This window comes from Ptychodera flava, chromosome 7 (assembly GCF_041260155.1).
Source record: "Ptychodera flava strain L36383 chromosome 7, AS_Pfla_20210202, whole genome shotgun sequence".
Classification (NCBI taxonomy): Eukaryota; Metazoa; Hemichordata; class Enteropneusta; family Ptychoderidae; genus Ptychodera; species Ptychodera flava.
This window is the reverse complement of record NC_091934.1, coordinates 9,493,209-9,514,319: the sequence shown is the minus strand read 5'-3', so window position 1 is coordinate 9,514,319 and position 21,111 is coordinate 9,493,209. Positions and strand designations below refer to the sequence as shown.

The 21,111-nt window shown below is 35.4% G+C and overlaps 1 protein-coding gene across 1 annotated transcript; it reads right to left on the bottom strand.

The window, feature by feature from the left end:
• Positions 1-3,844: 3,844 nt before the first annotated feature.
• On the bottom strand, positions 3,845-20,847 carry LOC139136729 (acid-sensing ion channel 2-like). Its single transcript, XM_070704544.1, has 10 exons — positions 20,532-20,847; positions 16,933-17,100; positions 16,497-16,649; positions 14,526-14,650; positions 12,878-13,059; positions 11,696-11,840; positions 11,397-11,453; positions 10,953-11,103; positions 9,245-9,336; positions 3,845-6,778 (listed from the first exon to the last, which is right to left on the bottom strand). Exons 1-10 carry the CDS (start codon positions 20,774-20,776, stop codon positions 6,672-6,674), a joined length of 1,425 nt encoding a protein of 474 aa, XP_070560645.1. The 5' UTR covers positions 20,777-20,847; the 3' UTR covers positions 3,845-6,671.
• Positions 20,848-21,111: the final 264 nt, after the last annotated feature.

Here is a 21,111-nt window from a genome sequence, read left to right as displayed (position 1 = left end):
AGTGCTACGTTATCATAATAACGCCAGATAAGGTGGTCTAAATTCAACTGATTCCAAGTATTAGTCCAACAATTATGAGTGTAATTGTTAGTAAAATAATCGTTCACTGGCGTTGGTTTCCTTATTTCAAGAGTCAATTCAACTTTCAACACTATTACGAACGGTTCTGAACAAGTGATCACGTACTTCTACCAAATCAACCTCAGCGGGCGTTGTTCGGACAAATATTAAGTGAGTTTAACTTTTTGTGAAATCAAATCTCAGGAAGATGGAACTACATTAAGGTAACGACTCTGCTCTTTCCCTGAAACATTTTTTCAACCCATATTGCCTAGTAAAGACAAAAAGGTTACCCATAAGTGTATTTTTACTATCAAATGCGTGTAGCCGAAAGTTATTCCTATATGTATCTTTACTTGTAAACCAGACGTGGATCGCTTCTGGGCAAGTGAATCCATATGTCAATATGACGTTCAAATTGATATCATCAGTCACATTTACTTTTTCAAACTCTTAATTTCATTCAAGACATCAGCTTACGTGGGAAAACAAGGCCAAACTGTCTTACCATATAAGCTGTCGATTATGATTGGCAACCTCTACAGTTTTATAAAACTGATCAAGTATACGTGATTGCTCATAGCATTGTTCTAACTCTGCGCAGTTCATTACAAGACGTTTCGTACATATTTTCTATAAAGAACAACTGAATATTTTAGACAAAATTATCAAGCAAAGCCGAGTATATTCTTTAAATTTATATTGCACGTCAAAATTGAGGCCGAGATGCACCTTTGTGACAGGAAACTGCTTTCTCATTGACCATGCTCTTCATAATCGGACTACCGCTAACTGAAGACATGCTCTCACTAGTAACATTTTCACATATATGAAGCGCGAAGTCATGACATTTTGTTAGAAAAAGTGAATTTGACATAAAACGGCCGATTAAAGTAGAAAATAAACGTACGAAAGGTTGCAGTATTCTAAGCAACTTCTATACGTATGATATGTGTTTCTCTAAAGTTGATTGTCGATAATTTACGGTAATAAGAGGGGAGGCGCACGTTAATATGTCAATGCTGACAGCTGATTTTCATCAAAATATATTGTAATAATCACTGACGTGAAGCAGCCAATTAAAATACTGAATTACAATTTATTTTATCATCTCATAGACAATGATGAAATAAAGCTCTATCGACAGACCTGCCACTTTTCTTCGTTTATAAAAGGTGACAATGCATATCTACTGAGCCATGGTTTTGTTTTCTCAGATCTATTTCTTTCCCGTTGTGTTCCTGTCTAGCCAACGCGCTAGGATAAGCTGCCCTGCAATACTATGATTAAGCTAAATTTGACTCGCTATCCTACTGTTTATACTTTCTAAATATCTGCCATTATCATTAAATGATAACAGACATAGAAAGACAGATAGACAGACAGACAGACAGACAGACACATAGATAGATAGATAGATAGATAGATAGATAGATAGATAGATAGATAGATAGACAGGCATACTCAGGCACTTTCCTCCCTCCCTCCCTTCCCACCCACATAGATGCAGAGATACATACATGGGCCTACACACATAGGCCTAAATACATAGATACATAGATACATACATGGATACATAGATACATCCATAGATACATAGATACATAGATACATACAGAGATACATACATAGATACATACATACATACATACATACATACATACATACATACATACATACATACATACATACATACATACATACATACATACATACTCAACAGGTCAGATATACTTCCGCTTTAGTAGCTTAACAAGTCAAATCACTAAAACATCAGATTATTCCGACCTTTTTTCGAGCTAATTTTCACTGCATGCAACTAAATAGAATTAAGTAAGACAATATGTAACTTATGTAACTTAGAACATTTCTTAAAAATACAATTAAGTTGTTGAGACGCCCTATATTATCGTGCTGTTCATTACATCTGACAACAACTTGAAGATATTTCTATCCCTTCTTTCATGTAGAATATGTGAACACTGATGTGTCGAGTGGTAAAATGCTACCTGTCTTCAATGAAGGGGATGAAACAGCAAACAACAGTAATCTGACGCTTAAAGTAATGGGACGCGATCCCAGGGTGTGGGAGTGGTTGTAAAGAATGTATAGGAAGCAATATTTAACATCGGGTTGAAGGTTTTTATCAAGGAAGATAATACCTACTGTTTAAGGAGATTCTAGTGCAGACAGTAGTGTTGAACACAAATATTTTAAGCCAAAATATCAGGCGATTGTAAAAAAAAAATGGATTGTAGTTTTCGGGATGGTAGTTTCTGGTGCAGTCATAACATGTTCGTTAGGACGTGGAGGGTCCTTTTTACCTTGATACGGAGATATAAGCGTTCCATTGTAACGCCCTGAAGTAGCACCATAACGAGTGGGTTGAAAGCCGGCTGTGTACACTACTGATGTGCGTTGCCTGAAACCAACTTCATAAATATGTCAGGTTTCAGAATGTTTCGGTTACGGTTTTGGTTTCCCAGTCCTCGTAAACGTTACAAAAGTAGAATGGCGTCGTAATAAGGTCGGGCGCGTTCACGAAAAAAGTGAATTTATAGTTGTTTAAAGATATATTGCATTTATGCTTTCATGTTATATTCGTGTTATTTGAAATTAATTGATTTAAGCTTTTAGGCACCTCAATACCCAAATAAAGCAGACCACTCGATGCAAAACTGTAAACGACTGTTTTGATCAAGGAACTATGTTTGGAATTCTTTCTAACACGAATCAAGGGAGTGAATATCGTCTTTATCGCCTGCATTTTCTCTAAACTTAAGTTTTGATTGCTCGTACATGTAATCTCGGTTAGTGACTCGCAGTAAAAGCAACTGTTTGACCATCAGCAACTTTTGCGCGTCACTTAGTGATTGGCAGCAGTTTGACACGCACAAGAGCCACCTCGTGAACGCAACTGACAGCGTACCAAAACATATTTATATGAATAACAAATTTGAAACAGCATTTTACCATAAAGCCTTTACCAAACCATTCAAGAAAGATGATATGTTGGTACAGATCTTTATTTATCTGTGTGGAAAAAATGAATGTAAATTTCCAGGAGTTACTCGCTATGTTTCTATATGTCAGTTAATCCGTACAATAAACCCCAGCTACGACTTATGATGCCAATTACAACCAGCCAGTCCCTTTAATGCTCTTTTGATAGTATTATTAGCCTCGACACAATAAATTGCGGTTTTGTTACTCTTTTCACGAAAATAAAGACAACCTAAATCCCTAGTTAGTGCGTTTGCAACCTGAATATTTGAAGTATAAGTGTCATTTTCGCTCTTTCGCACCTGACCTATATAACACTATGATGGCTTATTTACGTATCACAGAAGGTGCCTGGTTGAGTATCATTAAGGTAACTATACATGCATTCAAAAGAACTTCAATAAGAATAAATTCCTTGGCAAGTTGACGGGATGTTCCTTTGCTATTTCCAGTCACATATTACGTTCGTGTTGCAGTTGAGAGAAAAACATGCTCGTGACCTTTAGAGCTAACATGGCTATAAATAGTGATGCATTTCACTGGCCTTCATTATCATCCTGTCTCAGGTAGGATCAATTGCTGGCTTTATCATCTGAATGTTATGCAAAATCCAGGTGCCTTTCTAGGCAAGTTTAACTTTGTCTTTGAAATCTTGCGGCGCTTATATGGTACAATAAAGAAATTCAACACATCATCTTCGAGTTAATCATTTTATTGATAAGTCGAGTGACAAGATCATAGTTATATCAAATGACTAGAAACTAATTTGAATCTAGTAAGATCGACTAAAACAAAGATCACTGTCATCAAAAATATTTGAATTGTTCTCTGTATTCTATTCAGAATGCAGAAAGTACAAACATGTTAGTCAATAATTACAATCATCACATATCTACTGAAAATCGATTATCTACGCAATAAATCACTGCATCTCTACTTATGGAGCTCATCAGTGTATTACATCTATGTCTATTTTATATGACGCAATGTCACCAGATCACTTTCCACTCACTATAAATTGCGATTTTAATGTACTTCCATCATTTGATTGTAATAGTGGTCTTGATGATAAAGCTGAGAGCACGGTGAAATGGTCAAAGGGTAATGACCACCAGCGCAAGGTTTATTCCGATATCTCTGAAAGACTTCTCTGTAACATATCCATTCCTACAAATGCTTTAATTTGTAAGAATGTACATTGCAGTGATAAATCACATGTTGAAAGTATTTCAAAGTTCTGCAATGATATTATTGACAGTCTGTATTCCGCTAGTAAAAACGTAATTACCAATGTGCATAAAAGTAACAATAATTAGGTGCCAGGTTGGAATGATCACTTGAAAGAAATCCACTCTATTGCTCGCGATGCTTTCACTTTGTGGCGTGATTGTGGAAAACCTAGAAATGGTCCACTTTTTGAATTCAAATGTCGTACTCAAGCGCAATTTAAGTGTGCACTGCGAGTCTGTCGACGTAATGAAGATCAAATTAAAGCCGATGCTGCGGCTAAAAGTCTTCACTCTGGTAACAATAGTAATTTTTGACGTTCAGTTCATAAAATAAATCGATGATTTCTTCCAAGCCAAATAACGTAAGTGGCTGTAGTGGCGATGCAAATATTGCAGAAATGTGACGTGAGCATTACAGTAATCTTATTAATGTTATCCATACTAAAAGTGACCAGAATTTGGTTTTAGACATGATTGATCACTGCGAAGGTGATGTGGATATCATTATTTTACCCAATGATGTTCGTAATGCAATAAGTAATCTACAAACAGGTAAATCTTCTGGTCCAGACTCACTTTCTGCAGAGCATTTTGTGTACGCCAGTGACAAGGTGTCAGTTTTGCTTAGCATGTGTTTTACTTCGATGTTTGTTCATGCTGTTTGTCCTAATAGACTTTCGGATACCATCTTAGTCCTCATTGTTAAAGATAAGAATAAGAATACAAATGACAAAAATAACCACCGGCCTATTGCATTATCGACTCTTGCATCGAAAATTATGGAATTAGTTTTAATGAACAGAATTAAGTCCTTTCTTGAAACTTCACATTACCAATTTGGGTTTAAAAGGATCTTGTGCATTTTCATTCTGAAAGAAATCATTCACTTCATGTTGTAGCAACGTAATTGTAATTTCGTGGATGCTTCCAAAGCATTTGATCGTGTTAATCACTAGACATTGTTTAAAAAGTTGATTTTTCGTAAAGTGCCTATTTGCTTTGTCAGGTTTCTCTATGTTTGGTATAGGTCGCAATGTATTTTTATCCGTTGGGGCTGTTGCATTTCAGAGGGTTTCAACGTGAAAAATTGCGTTAAGCAGGGTGGAATATTGTCACCGAAACTATTTAATATTTATATTTATGATTTAAGCTATAGTCTTGAAACTTCACGAACAGGTTGTAATATTGGTGGCATGTTCATCAATCACCTCTTTATGCTGATGATATTTGTCTGATAAGTTCCTCTGTGAAAGGGACACAGAAATTAGTCATCATTTGCAGCATTTGTAGTAATACTCATGACATTGTTATCAATACGAAAAAGACCGAATGTTTGTGTGTCACACAAGATAGTTCTAAAGTTAAGCACATTCCCTCTGTTTACCTCAATGGTGTCAAAATTGTTTTTGTCGAAAGAAAGAAATATCTTGGTTTTTTGTTAACACATAACTTTAGAGACGATAGCGATATTGAGCGACAAAGGAGAGCATTCTATGTCTCAGCAAATATGCTGCTAAGGAAATTTTCCTTGTGCTCTTTTCAAGTGAAATGTAAAATGTTTAAAGTGTATTGCTCTCAATTGTACGGTGGCCACCTCTGGTTCAAATATTCTGCTGATGCCAGGAGAAAACTAAGAGTTGCCTACAACGATGCCGCCCATATTTTTGGGGGTTATGAGAGACGAAGTAGTGCCAGCTCCATGTTTGTCACAAATGGGCTATGCAACTTTGATGCTCTTCTTAGAAAACAAATGTATGGTTTTATAGTACGTTTATCACGCAATGGAAATATGAGTGTACGTCAAGTTTATGATTGCATGAGTTTTATTTCTGATCTCCGCAAAATGTGGATAAAATCACTTTTCCATTGAGCGGTTGTGGTGGGTTTTTTTTTTTGCATGAGAATGCACCACTAAAATCACTTCTTCAGTGTGTATTATGATATTTATTTATCTGTACCTTAATTCATTATTGTACTGAGTGCGATGGAGAAAGATACCGTATAAAAACGTTGATGTTAAATGGTTTAACTACTTCCAAAAGCCATAGTATCATTAGGAAATTTACTGTTCTATGTTCGTGACAAGAGGTTTGCTTTACATTATTATTATTATATAGATACTATTGGTTTCTGTAATTACCAAAATACATTTGCTGTAAACGAGTGAAATTGTGAAATTGTAGTCAATACAAGTAGCAGCGTTGTGTCAATTACGAGTTCCTGTCATTTAACGACAAATGATACGAGAGTCTTCTAGCATCCTTAATTTGCTTTTTTCACTCTCCGGGGAAATGTTGTGGTCTTGAATTGCCAGGCATGGTGAGTATTACAGTAGGTCAGAGGCCGTGCCGTTAATGAACATTGACGATGATGACAGTACTAGCGCCACGCTGAACTGCAACATCCTTTGAAGCAGATATCGAAGATTTCTATGACAGTCAGTATACTTCCGCCAAGCCACAAACCAAGGGAGCCACCTATGTCACCTGAATATGTCAAAAATATGTAGATTAACAAAATGTACGTTTGGTCCAAGAGTGCTTACAGCATTGTAGTTTGTGTAATATTTACAAGATGGGAACGTAGTCCATTCGGAAACAAATTGGATCTATTTCTTTGCCACTGGAGAACAAAGTTCAACGAACGCAGATATATTGACCACAGCTAGATTACAACTGCCTACACCATGAACACGATTGGAACTAATTTGGGAAAATTGGATGAGAGTAATTATTAGGAAAATGTAACGAAATCGAAATTTTTAAAGCTGAAATGATGCAAAATGATAAAAAAGTGTAAAATTTGAAATATTGTTGTCATCGGACAAAACAACGGAAACACAACGATTATTGCATACCTCTTTCACCGGATTCATTTTTATGAAAATAAGTTCATTTTGTATAAATGTACTGAAGAAACGAGACAAAATGCTTAAAATTTCTCTAATTGACGAATTTTGAGTCAGGGCACTTTTGAAATGCCCTTGACTTTTTCATGAATTTAAGGCTTCATAAACATAAAATTGAGTCAGGGCACATTTTAAAAGACCCTGACTGACTTAATGTAAATCAATCGAAAAGCTTCATTTTGGTCGAGGAAAAATGACAAACTGACATTATTACTAGTGTTTCAGTAATGAAGAAACTACAGACAAACTATCATATTTTCATTCAAATATGAATATTGTTCATATGTTTTGAACAATATTGCATTAGATACTATCATGCACTGATTTTTACTCATGAGATTTCAACAGCATCGTAACTCGTGTATAAAATTTTAAAGATGGTAAGCAAATATGGTGTAAAATTAGAGAAATTTCTAAAATTCTTGAGAAATTCTGCCAATCCAATTATCCCAATTTAGTTCCAATCGTGTTCACCATGAATATGCATTACTCCGATAAAGCTAGCTGACATAAAAAGAAGGGCGTCAAACTATCGCTTGGGCTGTGATAGAAAGTGATGATGAGATGTTACTGTGACGAAAACACTTCGTGGAGTCGTGACATGTTTGTATCGCACTAACGTACATCAATGGCAAAATAATTTTAGTCCAGGTTGTAGACCGTGTTTTGATATATAAAACTTTTCCCATTTTTCATATTTTTAAATATTAAATTTAGAATCACATTTACGCCGACGAAAATATTGTTTTTAGTTAGGTTGGTGTGGCCCATCATGCTCGATTTAGAATTCTTGTTGAAATTAAACATCGCATAATATTACACACTTCCTGGGTAATTCACCTCAAACTTGTTATCTGATCTGGCTGCATGAGCTTGATGGGGAAGAATGTGTACACAAAGTCACTAATAAGTATCATAGTGCCATAAACTAATTTGTCACAGGGGTTGGTCCACTGGATGTCATTTCTTAGTAAAACGAACAGATATAACATTAGTGAACATGAGTTTTAAACTGTAGGAGGTATGTTCGTACTCATCCGAGTATAAACCTCTGCTCGTGTATACGCCCCTCTACGTATTTCAGATAATTCTGAAAATCTGTACATCCGTATATAAGCTCCTACCCTAGTTTAACTCAAATACGGAAAGGTTAGGACATGATGACTGGTCGTTACAGTTGGTTAAATTACTTTTCAGGTCAGAGAAACTATTAAAAGATGTTAAAACAATGAGACATTGAAATTTCCGTGACAGCATTGTAAGGGAATATTACAGAGCAAAAGTCTCAGTATCATTTGTGAATTTGCTGGGCAATTAGCTTGTTTACTTTCCTGACAACATCGAAAGTCACTACAACAGCTTTGTAACATTCCATATGACGAACTTGTATGTAAGATTAAACAGGAGTGTCGTTTTTTTATTATGTAATGGAGGAAGTGTTTGGTGGTGTTTAATTGTGTATCATCCTTGTATCCAATGCGATTATGCTTTCTGTTGAACTATTATTATCAGTGACATTGGGCCTTAGTTGGTGACCACTACCTATTTGACTTACAGATTGATATATGGCGGGTACCACATGTGGTGCAGGATTGCACTTACTATTTTCGAAACACCTGACATCACTTCTTGGCCTTTTGGCCAGAGGTCCATATATCTTTCTTTCATGAATTTGACTTTGTTCTGTGTACTTTGTTCGGTGCTTTACTGCTTGTTCTGTCCTGTTTTTGTCTCTGTTTATAACTATAGTGTATTACGAATTTTGACCTACTGTTATGGATTACGGATGGGTATGATTGCGATTATTATCTCTCAACTGGTTCTTGAAGAGAAATTTCATAACAAAAACAACAACAACAACAAGAATTCAAAACAAGAAGAGAAAGAAGAGACTTGAAACTATGGTATAAAATTGTGTTATTTTCAAAGGAAAAATATTGTAAGAAATATATCATTCCAATATTGATATGGCAGATAGTGTAAAAAAAATTAATTACAAACATCACCAAGTTGACGGCAAATTCTGAGTTGAAGTAGCACTTACATAGTAGTCCAAATATGCTGTAGGCCTTTTCTTCATGAACTTCATGTACAGCCAATTCTTGGAAGAATATATTGAGCTTCGCAAAATTTTTACTGGTGAAATATTCACAAAATAATGTTAATATTGAAATCCTAAACAAAGGAAAATAACAAAGTTAAAAAAATAAGACACAATGCTTACAGTTAAAGTAATACAAAGATCGTTCTTATGTTTTCGGCGAGGCAAAAGATGCGATGAGCGACTTTTGTTGATGAATGTTGTAAATGTAGTATCCTTTTACAAAGATAGCTTCAATAATCTCCAGTAATGTTTTTAGGTGTATACTTGAACTTAGTATTCCATTGTTTGCACCGGAAGATCTGAACCTCCATAAAGGACAATACGTGAGAGGTGCAGCATTTGAACAGGGCCGTCACAAAGTTTAAAAGCAATCTGTATTTATGAAGACATTGATATTTATGGTTTGAATACAATTTCAACAATACCCAGATACTAACTGAAAGTGCTCACTTGTGTCAGTATAAATTTCGGTTGTCTGCAATTGAAACTTTTGCCACAAGTTTGCAACTTCATTGAAATTGCTATGATCAACATCATAAACAATATTCACAACAGATAATTCCTAAGGTCATTAAGTATACAAATACATAATCAGCTGAAATAAAATTACTAAATTTCTGCGACTGCAGTCATTGTAACGCCACTTTATATCGCATTTGTAATTGTTTTTACTCAAGTCCTTCCAGCTTTATATCCACATTGTGAAAGCTCATTGGATATGTAAATTATAGTTTAGCTGACATGAAAAGGCAAAATGTCTTTCAAAAATATAAATTAATGGTCTCATAAATATATACAGTAAGTTTCATAAACTTCTGTAGTGTCTTTCTAGTCTTGGAAAGTTAATTAACAATGCAAATTAGAAAAAAGTACGACTTCAAGTAACATTTAAACGTGGTATCTTCAATGAACACAGTGTAATTTGTACACTTGGATCAAGTGTATTCAGATATTTATCCCTAATTAGGAGAGTTGTTAAAATATGAAAAATTGGCAATTTGGCGATCTTAAAATGCTTAACAGCTTTTATTACTGTTATATTATAGTATCTTTATTGTACATGGCACATCTCATAAAGCTTTATTGAAATCATTCATATATATATATATATATATATATATATATATATATATATATATATATATATATATAATTAGGAAATTTCATCAAATATGTACACATCATCACCTATTAACTTTCACTTCTGATATATCCTAGTGTGATCAACATTTGTAGCTATAATTTTTATCAAATATAATGCTTATCAAAACTTGTCCCTCAGTTGCAAATGTATATCCGTTTTTTCTATAACGATTAATTATGCGAATTAGCTTCAAATATGCAAGCCACGTCTACCAAAATTAATGATTTCCAGTTTTAATTTGGAAACCAAATCTAAGCACAACATTTGGTTTAGATCCAATGAGCCGTTCTTTAGATATGGCGCCAACAGACAGACAGACAGACAGACGGACAGACAGACAGACGCACAAAGAGAGGTAGATACACAGACAGACAGACAGACATCGCTGCGACATTACCTCAAGTGTATTCACACGTGAGCTATGCACAGTACATACAGGGAGAGCAAAAATGAATTCTCAGCCGTAATTCACGCAAGAAGGCAGCAATTATTGCAGCTACTTACTCAAAGTGCCCGCTGGGTACCTGAAAGTGATTTTCCAGATAGGCGCCATAGATATCAGACGTAAACTTTGCACTCGACAGGTTTGGTTTATAGATCAGCTGAGAGCAAGGAACTGGGCACTCACAAGTAGCGTTGATATTTCTGACCGTAACTGGAAAGAAAATCGACTACGACTTAGACAACGAAATAGAAATTAAGATGACGATTTGAAGCATTCAATGAACGTAGGAATTGCATTATCTGCTATGAATAGATTTATAGTTCTTGTTGAAAACTGCAGTTCCAGTGTAATAATTATAATCAAAGGTCAGCTGCTATTTTCTACAGTAGACGATTGTAAACGGTGTTACATAATCAGAAAAATAGAATTACTTGAAAGATGTAGAATTGTTCTTACTCGGTTGATAATGATGACCATATTGCAGTCATTAAAAATCAACTCACCTAACGCTTCATGGCCACAGTAATAAGCCGTTTGGATGTCACATACAGTAACATTTCCTGTTGACGTGTGAAATAATAATTTGAAATGACGTTTAACAAATTTACTTTCTATAAAAAATGCAATGATTACAATGATTAATAGCTCCATCCCATCAGTCACTTAAAACATATTCGTGCAAAACTCGCAACGTTAATGAACGAGACAAATGTTGATGTTTGGACCGATAGGCGAGGGTATTGCTTCTGCAACGTTACAGTGACCTTTATCGTCAACGGAAGCAATGACTTCAGCCCAGTACCTGGCATGTAAAACAGTTTACATCCACACATTTGCACCATGAAATCTGTTGCGCATTCCATTCGGCAAGCATTTCTTGAGTATTTGTCGTAATACTTCAAAGACTTCTCTCCGCAACTACCGTGTGGGGGCGCGAGATTCGTTATCTGCCAAATAAAAAGTTCAATTCAAATACATTCAACAGTTGACATACATACCTGTATGAGCACATGCATGCATGTATGCATCCGTCAATCTGGCCATCTATCTATCCAGTATGTAAGTACATACATAAGTGCATGTACATACATACGTACATATCAACATACATATCAACATACATACATGCATACATACATACACGGATATCTAGCCTATATCTCGTGGAATCACGACGTTTGTCACACACACACAAACACACACAATATCAATTCTATCATACTTCAACAATTTCACTATATATATATATATATATATATATATATATATATATATATATATATATATATATATATATATAATATATATATATATGAAATTGTTCAGTATGATAGAATTGAAGGACCCCCATGAAAGCTGTCAAAGGCCCCTGAACAATGATGAACTGATAAACAAGCTTACAGTGTAATGGTTGTCTTATCCCAAAGACAATAGACGAAATTATTAGTCATCTCACTACAGTTTCAATTTAAATTTGAAAAAAACTACTGAGGTTGATGCTTTTATTTGATACACAGTTTCAATATAATATCTCAAATAAATTGTAAATCAGTTTAAGGTAGTATCCGCCTCGAAAGTGAAAAACTGAATCTTTTGCTCAAACTTTCGTTAAGGAATTTCTCAACCATTCTCTTTAAAAATCAAGAATAAAATTCGGGGGTTATTTGGTACTAGAGAGACAAATTACCCGACCTTTACCTATATTTAAAATCCAAATTGGCCACCATCCCTGTATTAACCCTATTGACTAAATAAAATGTTTGATTTTTCAAAAACTAGGCCGGTGAAAAGTTGTCTTGCATCAAGAGCTTTAAAATGAACCCCCACAAGTGGTAAGTAGATCAGAAAAAGTTCAGTTAGAGAGTCTAAATATCTGCCTCCGAGACGCGATCTACCTTAACGTATCATGTTGTCATTATAGGCACCATAATTTACCTTATATCGTATTTACATTCAGGAAAAAGAAATTCCGATGTTAACTTACATTGGTCACATCAATACCGACACGCACTTTTTGACCAACGGAGACAGCAAAGCCTAAGTCGCCAACCAAAGGAACTTCTCCCTGGGGATACAACATCACCTGAAATCCTACTGAGAACAGTGGTCCAATATTGTACTCTGCCTGAACAGCGTCTAAGATAACACTTAAGCCGAATGATTCTCCTTATAAATAAAGACAAAATATTTGCATTTTAAGCAAACAGACGTTGAAAAAGTAAGCATGGTTTAAGTCACCCTGGGAAGGCATTGTTTGAATAATAACAAAACACACACTATGTCATTAACCCTGACCCTAACGCAGAAAAAAATCGGTGACGCGGGGAACCCTCTGTACCACTGAGGCGCGGATTCAACGTCACGAAGATGTTTTCTGGTTAAGTAAAGTGTTTTTATAACACTCTGCTTTCTGCATCGAGCATTGAAATTCCCCATGAGGACATCCGTATACTTATAGATATATATAATGTATATATATATATATATATATATATATATATATATATATATATATATATATATATATATATATATGGAACACCACAATATATATATATATATATATATATATATATATATATATATATATATATATATATATATATATGGAACACCACAATATATATATTTAAAAACTATCTACTGTTGATTGACCAATCAGAGTGCTCAATTCCGGGTGTTTTATTTACTCGTAAAGCCTTGGTCACCAAATTCCAGAAACGAATGACAGCGCCGTAGTAAAGTACTGTCCAATCAAAAGTGAACATGTCATATTCTGTAGACATCTGGTACGTTTTAATATTCAAATTTGGTAACACAGCGTAAACCAGCTGCAACAAAAAATCTGCTGTGCCCTAGGGCATTTATATAATGTGCCCTAGGGCATTTATAGGATGTTCCATTACATTGGAAGGCTATTTCACAAATAAAAGTTTTAATTCATATCCTAAACATGTTACATTGACAAAGGGGACGGTTGACATAAACATATTGAAAACGAAAATATATCAGTTAGGGGTGATAGTTTTTAAGTCGGATAAAACCCTCGTACTCGGGCTCTTCTGGTATATAAAGTCTAACCCTACGATAAAATGTCTCGGCCTTCGGCCTCGACATTTTATCATATATATATATATATATATATATATATATATATATATATATATATATATATATATATATATATATATATATATATATATATATATATATATATGGAACACCACAATAGTAGTATACGTAACATATAACTTTGTGTGTGGAACATATCAATGCGTTGATATAAGCAACGTACATGTATATCTACTCTGAACAAGAGTATACGTAAAACATATTGTTGCAGGCAGAATAAAGTGTACATGTGCTGTTTTTTTGTAAAGACATATAATAGCTGACAAATGTACAGAATCAGTACATTTATGTATACAGCATTTTGCCAGGTGATATAGGTATTTCTTAATGTGTGTTAAATGGTATCGGTTGTTTTGTTCGCCAAAAAATTGTTAATTTGGTCCACAATATTAAATTTGTCGACTAAAACATTCTCAGCTCGTTATCTTTACTGACGCAGACAAAAGAAGCATTAACGTTCAAAAGAATTTAGAAAATGTGAAGGTCAATTAGCAAATTACCTGTGTTTTTTACTTTACGTATCTCGTCACCGTCTTCCCCAGTATTGAAGGCATAACAGAGACCGAAATCTGTCAAAATCGGTTTCATAACATTCACCTCCATGCGTAACCCTTGCCACATCGGACTAAACGAAACACAATTAGAAAATACGTCAATCGAATTTCATAATGGAGCCTTGGAATAAGATATGTGTATACGTTAATTCAATTGCTGTTGATTTAATATCTTTACAGTGACCAGGCATACTTATATTTAAATCCAATGCAAATGAAACAAATGTAGATGGATCAATTGTGTTCAGTGGTTTTTGAAGGAAGTTTGTTACTATACCATTTGAGTTAGGTTTCCAAATTGATCATCCGAACACTCGCAGTTGATCTCGATTGCATAACAACACAGTCTTTCAAGAACGACAATAGTATTTTTAGTGATATACATGCATTATTACCAAGCTTTATATGAATTTGTTTACATTAAACTTTAAGTAATCGCTTACACACTAATAATACATGTACAAACATCTTAACAGTCATAATTATTATGAAGAATGAAAAATGCCGACTTACATCTGACATTTGCAATGTCATTCATACACAAGGGGGACATGGCCTGTGTATTCTATGACATTAAGTGAAATAAATATAAAAAGGTCCCAGTTTCTATGTAGCACTACGTGCACAAGCAACGTTCAATAGGTTATTAATTTGTGCCCCAGTGATCACTGACATGACATAGTATGGAGATGCCACATTTTGGTAACGTCATTTGGCATGAATTTATTTTGTTTTTCAAGCTAAACTGAAGTTAAATTTTGTGATCAAATTGAGTGTTGTGAAATACAATAGTCCGGTATGTAAGAATATGAAAGAAGTCTAACCGTAGAAAAGGCTATAGACTTTTGGTAGCTGCATGTGCACTATTATCCTGTACATGTATATGACCCCACCATGTAATAATCACCCTAATATGCAATACTAACCTTATATGAAATAACACTAAACCCTATATGTTATACTAGCAACAAATTCCACACTCTAAGCAACTGATCAAGTTCATATGATCTTAAAGAAGAGATGATCATTTTTAGGTCAAGAAAAACACTGTTGAGGATTGTACTTTATATATCTCGGTATAAACAGTATGAACGACAATTTTACCAATGCCTCAATTTGCATATGGTGGAAAATAACCAGGCAAACATACTTTTTGTAATTTATTGATCAATGTTCTTTGAGAAATTATGTAACAAGTCAGTAAACAGTTTACTTTGATTGTTAAGTAAAATTTTCTTTTTATTTTGATTATAAACTGTATTTATCTATCAGATTTATTCTTCGGAGGTGGGAATGACGTAATTTGCTACATTTCATAGATTCGATATGTATTTTATTTGGTTTGGTATGGTGTTTTGCTTAATATATAGTTGCTCAAGCATTTTTGATAGTTTTCCTTTGCAAAAGAACCAACTGAATGTTTCGTGGTTGCTATGGGTGCGATAACAGTTCCCATTCATTTGTATAGTTTGTTTTGTTGTATTTACTTACCTTAACAATCTAGATGTTTTTAAAGATTGGTCAAAATTTGAATCGTTCCCAAGAGCATTGTTCTGGTTGTTGGGCATACTTTTTTTGTTTTGCTCGTATGCTGACCTAAATAATTATCAAAATCTTCACTTTCGTCAAAACTTTTGATTTGGATAGTATTATGTCTCCTTCTGGGTGTAATTGCATAGCGGGTTGACAAGCCTCTTCTTACAACTTTCGACATAATGGGTTAGTATTGCATATTGAATGAATTGTTACATATTGTGGAGATACAGTCTTCGCTTGTCGGGGTAGCCTTTAGCCTTCGACTCTCGGTGGCGGCGAAATCATTCATACCTATAATACGGCACTTGCACAATGGCTATGACATTACTTGTAGACTATAAGCGATCGGGATAAGCTTGCTTTACAAGCTGTTGAATTTACCGTTGCATCATTGACTTGAGTTGGTGCGCAGTCTCTACATAGAATTGTTCCGAGGCAGTCGTTGAGATGTTGTAGCTTGTGAAATCCGGAAATTTATGCGTGTACAAAGTGTCAAACAGCCCACTGAGATTGGCTTCTGCAATGGCCGAACGCCTGATGGGTACAATATCATTGAACAGGATGAGATTTTGAACGTCTGGTCTATAATTATAAACTTCATATTCTTTATTGTCAACTTGCAAAATGTAAAAGACTTAAGACAATACTGTATTTTGAAATTTCGCGAAATGTTTAGATACAGTGATAATGAATAATGCAAATTAAAAATAACATTTTACACAAATGTTTGAGTAAAAGCGTGTATAGTTCAAATAGATGTGCTGCCTTGATTTCTAACGTTTCCCATCATGCTACATATTTTTGGAGAATTACATACCTATGTAAGTTGAAGTTACAAATGGCAACGGCAGGAAATGTAAGCTCGTCCACGTATTTCATCCTTACATTAACATTCATAGGGAAGCCAGCGAAGTAAGATATTCTATCCCAGATCTGGAACGATACCAAACCCAGTCCGCTTACCAAGACCAACAACCATAGCGTCCTATAGTTAGTTGATGAAAGTAAATGTTAGCAAATATGTAGTTACAAGGTTCGAAAAAGTAAAACGGTAAAGGTTCACAGAGCCCTGAATAAATTTTCAAGATTACTGTATATTGAGTTTTGTCCGGCATTATTGGTATCAAAGAAGGATAGGTCACTCATGATTGGCATAAAGATCAGTGACGGTCAAATATTTAAAGCTGGGTAACAGGTACACTCTTTCCTTCGCGCGCGCACTCACACACAGGCAAACAAACATACACACACACACTCTCTCTCTCTCTCTCTCTCTCTCTCTCTCTCTCTCTCTCTCTCTCTCATCATTCAATATATGTTGAAATATTGAAATGAGACTAGTTTATCTAAAGCCCAGTATTTGTAACTTTTAACAATTTTTTCATATTTTTGATTAAAATGACATCCTCAGTATGCGAAAGTAGATCATAATTAATACTGAATCGCATCATTTGCATGTCCAGCCCACCTCACGGTTAACAGTAAAAGGAGTGTAAAATGACTTCTTGTCCGGACCACACCACCGCGCATGCTCAACCACATCTACGCAAGTTTTACTGTCACGTCCGTAGAAACTATACGCTCTTCGAAAAGGTCTGGTCCACCGATACTGGAGACTCAGCCAAAAACACGCGAAAGTTGGGTGAAATACCGGAAAGATATAAATATGTAGGTGTTTACAGATTGTTCCGACTATAATGAGCCGTGCAAGCAAACGTCTTGAACAGCTAAACTAACGACGGAGGCAGTCGATTGTAAGCTTCATGCAAGGCATTGCACGTTGTGACCGACGGTATGGAGATCAAGTTTGCTGAATGAATTGCGAGAGAAAAACATATATGAACAAAAATTCAACACTTCACCATTATAATCATTGTAGTAATTCAGCCGGCGACCATGGGCGATTACCAAGACAGTGTGGCGTGGCATGGCAAGGCCCCAGGAATGTTGCAGGCTCGATGATGTCACCAGTATCGGCGTTCTCGGTCACGTGCACAGCCTACAAATTGTCAACAAACCCGCGCGGCAATTCAACTCGATCGGGGCAATATTTAGCGTTTGTATGTCACTACAGGAGCACAAATTTGGCTTATTTCTTTACAGAAAAACATTTCACGATGGATGTAAGAGAATAACATGTAATTTCGAACATAAAAAAGTTAAATGTTACAAATACTGGGGCTTTAATATAAAACCACGGCTACGCCAGACGGGCCAGCAACTGATGTATTATAGTATCTTTCAACGAGAGATTACGCGAGTGTGTGAGTGAATGAGAGCGAAATAAAGAATGAGTGAAAGCGTGATAGTAATAAAAAGCGAGAAAATAACTATGTTATACTGCTCCATGGCTATGCCGGATTCTTACGCCATACGTAAACAAAACATCGATATTGCGAGTTAAGATCAAAGTTGTTAATAAAATCGCTACTTGCCATATAACATATGATGTTCTATAAGCTATGACATGTGATTTTACCTCGTTAACTGATACATAATCAGGTCGATACCAACATTTTGTATTCAACACGATTGGAACTAATTTGGGATAATTGGATTTTCATACTTTTGAAATTCCTCAAAAGTGTTCGGTGCCGTAGAGCTGAATGTTGCAATATTGCAAATTACTCATAAAAACAAGTGCGTAATGCAAAAAGAAAAGCAGATGAGATCACGTTTCTAGCTTAAATCGGCATTAGTTCACCATCCAATTATCCCAAATTAGTTACAATCGTGTTATTCGGCAATGTTTTGTGAAATCATTGATAATTCGTCAAAAGTTAGTCAAACATTTCGGGAAAAAATCCTGTTTTAGTTTCTTGGATCTGGTGATTTTCTTGCCTTGAATGATGATGCCATATTACAAACTGGACAACGATGATCGCTCTCACGGCAAGTCATGTTACTATTCACTTATTTACTACAATTGAGTATTTCTGGGGTGCATATTTTTTTTCAGGTACCCGGCATGGAAGCTGAAGGGAGACGAAACAAGCATTCGCATGCTTGTCTTCAAATAGACCCACAAATTTTCTCTTTTATACTTTTTTCATTTGTGGACTCCAGGTGGCGATCAGTGAGGAATGGGTAGTCTGGCATGGCTTATTGTCAGTTTAGGAACGCTCCCTGCAATATAAATATACTCTGGCAAACACTATCAAAAAGGATCAAAGGGATCAAAAAATTGATATAAGGGTAGTGCTTGTTTGTGTGAAGTTCTCGACAACACATTCTTAGCCTAATTTTGTTCATCGTTATCATGTAGCTCTTAGATTTCCTCGTAAGGCGTATCCTGGTCTGTCACCCCTGGTGTTAAAATCCCAAGCTCTACATCATATCCTGCTTGACGACTAAGAACGTGTCCCTGTGATTAAGGTCATGTTCTTTGTACCTCAAGCCAAGCCGAAAAAGTACTAGTCCTCTTTCAAAACTTCGCTTCCCTTGCTGTAATGTTTTACTGTTTCACACCATTTTAGAAAAATCGTTACACAAACCCATTACGCCTACACAAAAATCACTCTCCACCTCAAATAATGGGCATAAAAGCCTTAAGGCTACATTATAAATTAGCAATCGATATTAATTAATGGATATCTTTGACTTAGCTTTCTGCAAAATAAACTCGCACTTGACACCATCGTCACCATTTACGTTAACGGTCAATTTTGTTGTTAAACATATAGGACAAGTTTTTGATCGATTGCTTATTCATTTGCAGCCATTATGTTTGTATTGAAACTAAACGGTCCGATGAGTTCAAAAGTGTATGGTGGCAGCGTTAGTATACCAAGCACGTTATTCTTTGGCATCATTTATATCAATCAATAAAATTATGAACGTTCTTCCGTCAACCACCGAAATAGACTTCTCAGCGCTTCTCAGCGCTGACGTCAAGATATATTTTCTGTAATCTGGCTTAATTATTTCTCATACAGCCTTAACACCGGCACTTGCTGATTTCGGAAATTATGCTTTGGTGCAATATCGAACTTTCGTTACAACAAACAGGTAATTGGCACTGGCAAGGTCAATATGATTTTGATATTATGACAAATAGTTACGTTTATATTTTTTACAGAAGTCGACAGATTGCCGCTACATTCACTGAAAATAGGATGGTTGAAAAAAACTGGCATACTGTGTTACACCGAAGTTTGAATAAGAACTGTAATTGAAAATTAGATGTCATGTGAAAGAACAGCCAGCCGGACGAAAAGATAGAGAATTCAATTGAAGTGAAAGACGTGTAAACCATCAGAGAACATTGTTTACAGAGAAGACAAACAAAATTAGAAGAGTCAACAAAAAGACGCGGGAATGTTTGCAAGAAATGGGAATTTCTAAAACGGACAAAGAATTACTGTTTCATGGTATGTGATCCCATAAGTGGAAGTCTGAGAGTAAAGAGATACTTGCCTTCTCAAGAGGGCGATTGACGTTCCGAAAACTATCTTTATTCCAGCTATACCGATGCTGTCAGCAACAGTGGACATGAACGTGTAACGGTGTTTCTCTTCCTTGGTAGCTTTTGGCAGCTTGTGGGATTCCACGGACTCGTTGCCAATCACAAAGTTATTTATTGGTACAGGTAACTCGTTCCTCTCCTTTGAGTCGTCCTTCTCGCGTACATTAATTACGTGTATCTTGGTCTTTGCTAACATCTCGTACTCTCAACTAAAGCAGTTGATAAATAAATGGCAACAAAATTTTTCTCCTGTGCAGTATTCGAATGGCTAAGCTATATTAAAAACGCTACAATAGATCGATTGGTATTGGGTTAAACAGTGGCTGTATTATTTGCAAATTGGATTATATCTGCATGACGTCATATAGCTCTCTTCGCGGCAAAAAATACTCAAAGCTACACGTCTTGCCATGACCAGGTTGGCTACAACAAATCGATTCAGCCTTTGATAAAAATGAAATAGTATTTCTTCTGAAAGGCACATGAAAAACAAGGAAACTTGACTCTTTGATAAGCATGAGGACACCCTTT

What these genes read in the sequence shown, in the direction of transcription:
- LOC139136729 (XM_070704544.1), bottom strand. Translation starts at nt 20,776, where the DNA reads ATGTTAGCAAAGACCAAGATACACGTAATTAATGTACGCGAGAAGGAC. An exon ending in TCAATCGCCCTCTTGAGAAG is followed by an intron (nt 17,101 to 20,531) that starts GCAAGTATCTCT and finishes AACTAACTATAG; the next exon opens with GACGCTATGGTTGTTGGTCT. An exon ending in TAAACTGTTTTACATGCCAG is followed by an intron (nt 11,454 to 11,695) that starts GTACTGGGCTGA and finishes ACACGTCAACAG; the next exon opens with GAAATGTTACTGTATGTGAC.